At 38.5% G+C, this 8,571-nt stretch overlaps 1 protein-coding gene across 5 annotated transcripts in view; it reads right to left on the bottom strand.

Annotated features, from left to right (window-relative positions):
* The window catches only part of itgb1a (integrin, beta 1a), a 140,943-nt gene that overhangs the window by 98,489 nt on the left and 33,883 nt on the right, over nt 1-8,571 (bottom strand). For 2 of the 5 annotated variants that reach the window (XM_083545871.1, XM_083545872.1), the window contains exons 16-17: nt 5,588-5,665; nt 3,150-4,675 (exon numbers count right to left, since the gene is read on the bottom strand). In XM_083545871.1, coding sequence (XP_083401997.1) covers nt 5,588-5,665 — 78 coding nt within the window. In that variant the 3' untranslated portion in view covers nt 3,150-4,675. Of the gene's footprint in view, nt 1-3,149; nt 4,676-5,587; nt 5,666-8,571 lie in introns of those variants that run through there. The other 3 variants (XM_083545873.1, XM_083545874.1, XR_014534261.1) reach the window with 2 other exon arrangements.

Below are 8,571 nucleotides of genomic sequence, written 5' to 3'. Positions count from 1 at the left end.
TATGTCCTGTTGTCTGCTTTCTTGTAGCATTTAACTCAGTGCAACTAATACCGAGCGACTTGGCAGTCTGCTGTGTCTCTTCCCCTGTGAGTTGGTACTGCTCTTAAAGAATTCAGTGCAGTTTGTTCCAACAGCTGCTGTAACACCTCAAACTGAACTTGCGATGTAAACTGGGTCACACCACTCAACTGGATGAACATAACGAGAGACGTGTTTCCTCTGTTTGCTAACACACCTGCCTCAGCTTCCCACGGTTCAGTTATGCCTTTTTGTTTTAGTCTGATCTTAGAAGGGAAAGTGAGTATACGTGGTGTGACTAAAAACAACAAAGAGCGTCTGAGCATTTAGTGCTTGGTTGCTATCAGATGCCAAATGGGTGAAGACTAAGATCTACTGAGAGGAGTTAATATGCATCATTAGTATAGCGGAAAAAATGTCACAAAGATTAATGTGTCCTTTTAAGTGCTTACAGGTGGGTACAGAGAAGTCGAGTCAAGTTATGTTTGAATCTGAGGTGAAATGGTGCAGAGTCGTTTCATAAGTGCTTTTATTTTAAATCTGTCCCTGGTGGCTAGAGGATGATGTAGGAGGGTGAGTTTTAAAAGATCCTGGAATGTGAGAACTCCTGAATGATCTTTGTGGAAAAAGAATGGAGAGATCCACCTGATGCTGTACAGAATGAACCTGAGCCATGTTGCAAGATGATTGAGGAAGATGATTACAGACCAGAGAGTGAGAAATATGTTTTCATGATTTCTAATCACACTCTTGGTGTCACTCAAATGAGGAAGCATGGGTTTCCTTTTGAGTTTGGTTTTTCTCAAGGTTTCTTTCCTCATTATGTCTGAGGGAGTTTTTTCTTGCCAGTCACCCCAGGCTTGCACAATTCTCTTATATTAGACTGTTTATTTTATCATTTTTACATTCTGTAAAGCTGCTTTGAGACCATGTTGAATGTGAAAAGTGCTGTAGAAATTAAATTAAATTAAAAAAACGAATGATTAAGATGATTATTGATCCACCCCAAGGTTGAATGCAGTGTCAGAAGGTGTGCTATGAGTGGTCCAGGCAAAGCACAAGACCTGCTGATTCAGTTAATCAACTCCCATCTGTGATAAAGAATCTGCCAGATCAGGCTGAGATCTGTGCAGGGACTGTCGGAAGAAGAAAAGCTGTTTTGATTAATAGTATAGCAATGATAAGAAAAATCAAGTGATGTCACTAAGAAAACAGGAGGACAACAAAATATGACTAAGACTTTGACCTGATACCTATGGAGGGAATGCACTGACTCCATGTCACCTGATATGATGGAAACACTGCCATGCTGCACCATTAAGTTACTATCAAACCTGTTTACATGTCAGAGATTCACCCTAATTAACTCTTCTCTTCCTCATATAAGTTCAGTGAAGCTGTGTTTGAGATAACCATTCAACGTTTCTGTGAAAGATCAACTTGTTTGGTTCAGCCGATGTCCAGCATGTGCGATGCCCTGGTGCAGAGTACCAAGAAAGTTGCCTGCATTTAAGCATGGTGGTGGTAGCATCATGGTCTGGGGCTGCATTAGTGCTGCTGGTACTGGGGAGCTGCGGTTCATTGAGGGAAACATGGATTCCACCATGTACTGTGACATTCTGGAACAGAACTGGATGCCCTTCAGAAATGACCATTTTCCAACATAACGATGACCTCAAACACACCTCTAAGATGACCACTGCCTTGCTGAGGAAGCTGAAGGAGAAGGTGATTTAGTGGCCAAGTATATGTCTAGACTTGAAATCTATTGAGCACCTGTGGGGCTCCTTAAGCAAAAGGTAGACACATGGCACTTCACTACCTTCTGCTTGAGGAGCCCCACAGGTGCTCAATAGATTTCAGGTCTGGACACACCATCCAATCAAAGGACCTGAAAATGCATGTTATTGGATACCCGCTAGATGGCGCCAGTGTCACCAACACATTGTTTCAACATGTACTTTATGCTACAGATGCCCAAACTGTTAATTCTAAAGGGATCCTCTTCCACACCTCCATAATGACATCACGGAGCTGCTGTATGTTAGACAGTGTAACATCCAGCAGCTCTGTGATGTCATTATGGATCCAATAACATGCATTTTCAGGTCTTTTGATTGGATGGTCAGAGAGCACAAATATATCCTTATATAATAGCTTTTTTTTTTTTTTCATTCTACACTGGCTGATGGTGATTGGTTTGGTCACAGCTTTACTTAGGACATTTGCAAGATAGACTTTTAAGCAGAGCTGGCCCTGTGAGGAAATATCAGCTGAAACAGTTCAAACAGTTATTAATCTTTTTCAGGAACGATTTCTACTTTTGTGTTTTCTTTCCTGTATAATTTGGGTTGTATTTTGGAGTTCTTCTTCTTCACCAGCATTACTACACTAATCTATTTATTTCTGTAAAGTCAATTTCCCATGTCCAATGCTTAAAGTACTGAACAAATCAAATTGAATTATTGATTTACTAGTATGGCCAATGGTTTAATCCAATTGTCAAGGAATCTGCACATAACATCTGTATTTAGCTGAAGATTCTATTAAGATTAAAATTTTGCTCATATCAGTGTCAGATTGTAATTGTCTGGCATAAAGTAATGCTTTAGATCAGTAAATATTCCACATTAAGAGCCTTCAGAAATGAAAGTGAAATAGTTCCTGGTCAGAATGTCTACATATACAGTATTACTGTGCACAGTGTTCCAAAGAAAAAGGAACTATCACATACAATTCGTAATTCAATTCTGACACTCGTTTTGTCACATAACTTTGTGGATATTAGTGTTTCTGCCAAATAATTATAATACCATGTATTCACAATTTATTTTATTTTTTATTGTGATGGTGCACAGTAAAAATGAGGCCCTTCGTCCAGCACAGACAGACATGCACAAAAGTAACAACTAACAGTAGTGCTTTTGTCCTTCTGCTGCCCTCTACCGGATCAGTTGCCTCACTACACTTTCTCTTTACAGAATATGAAAAACTAAATGTGCAGTGCTTCAAGCTCCTGTTATTTTTATTTATTTATTTTTATTAATTTTTTTTAAGGATAATTCGACAGTAGAGACTCTTCCATCTCATGTCAGAGTAACGATAATCCACAATAATAAATAAGCACAATGTTTTTAAGAGTTGGGTTTTAATAAATACATTCAAAACAGCATGGCAACAGTGAACATGTTGAAAAGGCACTTAAAAACAAAGGATTTGCTCGGGATTGCAGGGTGACATTATACTGCATTATACATCAAAAGTCTACATTTTTCAATTATATGTCTCGGTAATAGCGAGAAAGACGATTCCAATTGCTTCATTTTAAAAGCAAACACTTTGAAACATAATCCACAAATAGCTTGTGTGGTTGTTTTTACCACACAACCGTGTACCATAGACGTTTTCACTAACCTAGTAGTTTCTTCTTTAAAAAGAATTGCATCAGTGGTTTAAAAACATTTAAAGCAGAGATATGTGTTCATATAACACTTCTGCTGAGAGAAAAGTTCGCTATATTAAAGAAAAACATTTGCATATGCATGAATCTGTTTGCATATGCATAAGGTTTAAACTTGCATGTTGACGTAAATCAGCTAGATGTGTGTTGTCCATGTCAATCATACACTCATTATTCAGTCTGACATGCCCACAATGTTTTTAAACACAGTGGCAAAATAGGAGTTTTCCTATAATATCTTACAATTATAATACCAATGGCAATTTAGGATTCATTTCCTGAATCTGCAACTGGCATTTGCTTATGGTGTACCAGATTTTTCTTTCATAATCACATTTAATTTTTGTTTTTCGGAGGCTTGAAGGACAGACATCAGTAGGAATACTGATTTCAGAACTACATACAAACAACTCTCAGTGAAGTAAATGATCAGACACAGGTTAAAGTCAGATATGCATAAAGTTGCAAAATTGCTTGATATATAATATCATTTGCGGTAGACGGTTAGAACGAGAAAAAGAATCCGACCGAAATGCCCCTAAAGCGTCTGTGAGCGTGGCATGGATTTGTTGCAGAGGTCACAAATATTTCAAAACACTAAAAAGCAAAAACAAAATAACATAAAAGCACATAACATGCCTCCGAATACATGCTGAGCAAGCGTCTCTAGTTATTGGGACAAAAAGAAAAGACTCCTGATTGTCATGTCAGACGTTACACAGTCTCGGTGAAACGCTGCAGCAGAATTCTCTAACAGAAATGAAGACTGATGTGGATAATTGTTGTTATAAATGGTTCACTTTGTACCTTATGTAAAGCTTATGAAGGGTTAAAAGCTGTCATTATATCACGGAGGTTTCAGGAGTTTGCCACACAAAATGTGTGAAACAAATAAGGGAGAGAATACAAACAGTATCTCTGAACAAATACTTGAGATGCTGATAAAGTCTTTACAAACTGTACAGGTTTGGGAAAAAACAAACAAACAGAGCAGGCACAAAATGCTGTGTGCTAACGCAGTGCTACAATATAAATGCACATTTCTACAACAAAGAAAAAGAGATTTAAATGGGAGAAATATGAAAAGAGAAATAGAGAATACTGCTCGGAGCACACAGGGGGGGACGGGCATTATTTCCCTTCATATTTCGGATTGATGACGGTCGTGACGGCGCTCTTGTAGATCGGATTTTCACCCTGCGAAAAGCAGAAAACAGGCAGGGTAACAGGATTTAGATGATTCAGTGATCTAAAGTTTCATCCTGACAAATATCTTTTGGTAAGGTTTATGAATTAAAGACAAAAACCGATGCAAAAGTACAAGCTTCGGTCAGATGATTAGTTCATCAAGACACACTGAATAATGATGAGCTAACAGACATGTTAGTGGGTTGTGTAGGTGTGATAAAAAAAATGAATTGCAATATATTTAATAACATTTCTATGATACACAATATGTATCACAATATTTAACTCTGAAAGAGTATCAATCAGAAAAAAAAAAAAAAAAACACAAGCGGGAATGAAAGCGAATGGTGAGGTCTGCAAAAAAAACAAGAAGAAAACTGAAAGTTCTGGCCCTAAATAAAAAGATTTAAAAAAAGGAAGATTTGGTTTCGTTACACGTTGAACAAACACGAGAGCGAAAAAACTTAAATATAAAAAAAATGTGTGTAAAAAAAAAAAAAGGTTGTAGGTTCTTATAGGGTATTGTGAGGAAAAAAAAAGTAAATAATGTAGATTATTCTAATAAAAGTAAACAATAAAAACCATGGTAATGTTAAACAACGTTCTATATTTTGAACAACAAAAAAACGAAGCAAAATGTAACTTGTTTGAAATATTATCAGTGTGTATCGATATCATCCAACACTAATAAAGAATCGCAGTGTTTTTGCTTTGAGTTTACAAAACAAAAACCAAAAAGTTCTTGAATTATTATTTTATGAATTATTATTAAATTAGTCATTGTAAATGATTCCGGTTAAAAATGAATCCAGGTTTAGATCACAAGCCACAGAGCAATAGAATAAATCTCAATTTCACACACACACAAGACCAAGACCAAAAACAAACACCATGCAGATGCGAGTGGGAAGTGATACAAACTTAAAGAGCTGCACTTTTATGTCCATAGTTTGGGTTCTGGAACTTATTAACAGGACTCTTGTAAATTGGATTATCTTGCTAAGGAAGGAAAAAAGGCACAGGAAGAATTTGAAGGCGAGATGGAAAAAGGCAAAAGTGATGAAAAACAGAAAAATGATAATGAGGAGCTAAAAAGAAAAGGAAAACATTTGACTGTTTTTACTTATTTCTCTTATTTCAATGCAATTTACAAGATGGAAAATGGAACACTTAAAGGTGCCGTATTAAATACACTCTTGACCTTAATGAATACTATAAAGCATTTCTGTGAAATCTCTCTGAATGTCTGAAAAAACACGTAAAAAATCTCTATCCTTTCCTTTTTTTTGCATTAATCTGTAAATCTGGAGAATTATTCTGCAGTCCTGGGAACTATTACATCAGAGAGAATACAGCCACAGCATAATTAAATAAAGATCAAAGGATGTTCTTATATAACGACATCTGAAACCAGTGAAATCGTTTTCACGTCATTCATCACTCTGTATACAGACTACAGCAAACCTGCGTCTGACTGATGAGCAACAGGAAAGCGATCAACCGCAAATGCCTCCAGTTTCACAAACTCCTCTTCAGATTAAGCAACCAAATCATTTCTTTCCAAAGAACAGGCTCTGTTTATATGAAAATACCCCTCCACCTACTCCCACTCCCGCACAAGCAGCTCTATACTGGGCTTTTTCACCCAGTACACTCAATCAAAGTATATAGTCAGCACTTAATATTCGTCCGATCGATAGAAGGAAGGATAAATGAAGTGTAAAAACAAAAGCACACTTTCACAAATAACCATAAATACACGGAGTTGCGGAATTTTAAGATAATTCGCAACTTGCTGCTAGTTAGGTTCAAATGTGAACCCGCGAATGTTCCGAGCCGCGAATTACCGAGGGTTGACTGTACTACAATTCCTACTATTAGCCATGCAAAGGGTGGTGAAAACCACCCAATACATCATAGGCATCTAAATACATACCATTGTGCACCTTCACTACAGTAGATATATGCACAGGTTGCACAATTTTTATCAAAGACTCATCGCATCCCAGTCACAAACTGTTTACCCTCCTTCCATCCGAAAGGTGATGCAGGAACATCTGCACCAGAACCAGCAGGTTCAAGGACAGCTTTTTTTTCACATAAATATTACCTTACTAAACTCTACACCACTAGAACACTGATATCAGACTAATGCTTTACTGTATTTTACTGCCAGTAATCATCATGCAGTTCTCCGACTCTCTGTATTATCTCTGTAAAACTGTATATAATTACAAATTATTTACTGCACACCCTAGATTTGCTCATATTTATGTACACCATCTCTCTCTCTCTCTCTCTCTCTCTCTCTCTCTCTCTCTCTCTCTCTCTCTCTCTCTCTCTCTCTCTCTCTCTCTCTCTCTCTCTCTCTCTCTCTCTCTCTCTCTCTCTCTCTCTCTCTCTCTCTCTCTCTCTCTCTCTCTCTCTCTCTCTCTTCCCATCCATCCATCCATCCATCCATCCATGTATAGTAGTCAATGTGCAGTTTGTATTGCAGTTCAGATTTACTGTCCTAAAAATAACTCAACGTACAGCCATTATTGTCAAAAAAGCTGCCACCAAAAGTAAGTACACCCTAAATGATAAGAGCTGTACATCGTGTAATTATGCAAAGTCACATGTCCTATTTATCATGTTTATGTTTTTGTCTGCTTGACAGGACCAAACATATTTGTGTATCTTGTATTAGAGCAGGTACTTTGAGTACAATTCTCTCATACTGACCACTGGATGGTCAACACCTAATGGCAAAGACTCTCTAAGGATTAAAGAATTAGATTTGTTGCTCTCCACAAAGATGCCAATGCTATAAGAAGATCAGTAACACCCTGAAACTGAGTTATAGTACAGTAGCCAGGGTCATTCAGAGGTTTTCCGAGACAGGTTCTGCTCAGAACAGGACTCACAAGCGTCCTTCAAAGAAGTTGAGTCCTCGTGCTGTGTATCAGGTGCAGAAGCTGCTTCAAAAAGACAGACTCATGAGTGCTGCAGCATTGCTTTCGAGGTTGCAGAATCTGAAGGTTCGTTTTTCAGTGCTCAGCTCATACGCCGCACACTTCAACATGGCCATCGCACACGATTTGCATGGCTGTTGTCCCAGAAGGAAGCCTCTTCTGAAGTTGGCTCACAACAAAGCCAGCAAACAGTTTACAACATGTCCAAGGGCATGAATTACTGGAACCATGTCCTGTGGTCTGATGAGACTAAGATCATCTTGTTTGGCTCAGATGGTGTCCAGCATGTGTGGAGCAAGGGCAGTAATGTGCATTCCATTACAGTGCAGAGTAACGGAGAGTGTGTTAGAGAAGTGAAGAAAAGAGTGCAGGCAGGGTGGAGTGGGTGGAGAAGAGTGATAGCAGGAGTGATTTGTGATAGTAGTGTATCTGCAAGAGTGAAAAGGAAAGTTTATAGGACTGCGGTGAGACCTGTGATGTTGTATGGATTAGAGACAGTGGCAATGAGTAAAAGACAGGAGGTGGAGCTGGAGGTAGCAGAGCTGAAGATGTTGAGGTTTTCGTTGGGAGTGACGATGGACAGGATAAGAAACAAGTTTATTAGAGGGACAGCACATGTAGGACGTTTTTGAGACAAGGTGAGGGAAGTGAGATTGAGATGTTTTGAACATGTGCAGAGGAGGGACATGGGGTATATCAGCAGGAGAATGCTGAGGATGGAGCCACCAGGAAAGGAGGAAAAGAGGAAGGCCAAGGGGGAGGTTTATGGATGTGGTGAGGGAAGACATGCAGGTAGTTGGTTTAAAAGAGGCAGATGTAGAGGACAGGGGGGTATGGAGACAGATGATCCACTGTGGCGACCCCTAATGGGAGCAGCCAAAAGAAAAAAAAAAAAAAGATTTATATTCTTACTGCACATGCTTAACAGCTTCTGCACCTTTTTACTGCCCA

Source organism: Silurus aristotelis (assembly GCF_946808225.1).
Source record: "Silurus aristotelis genome assembly, chromosome: 1".
NCBI lineage: Eukaryota > Metazoa > Chordata > Actinopteri > Siluriformes > Siluridae > Silurus > Silurus aristotelis.
This window is presented reverse-complemented; position numbering and strand designations above follow the sequence as displayed.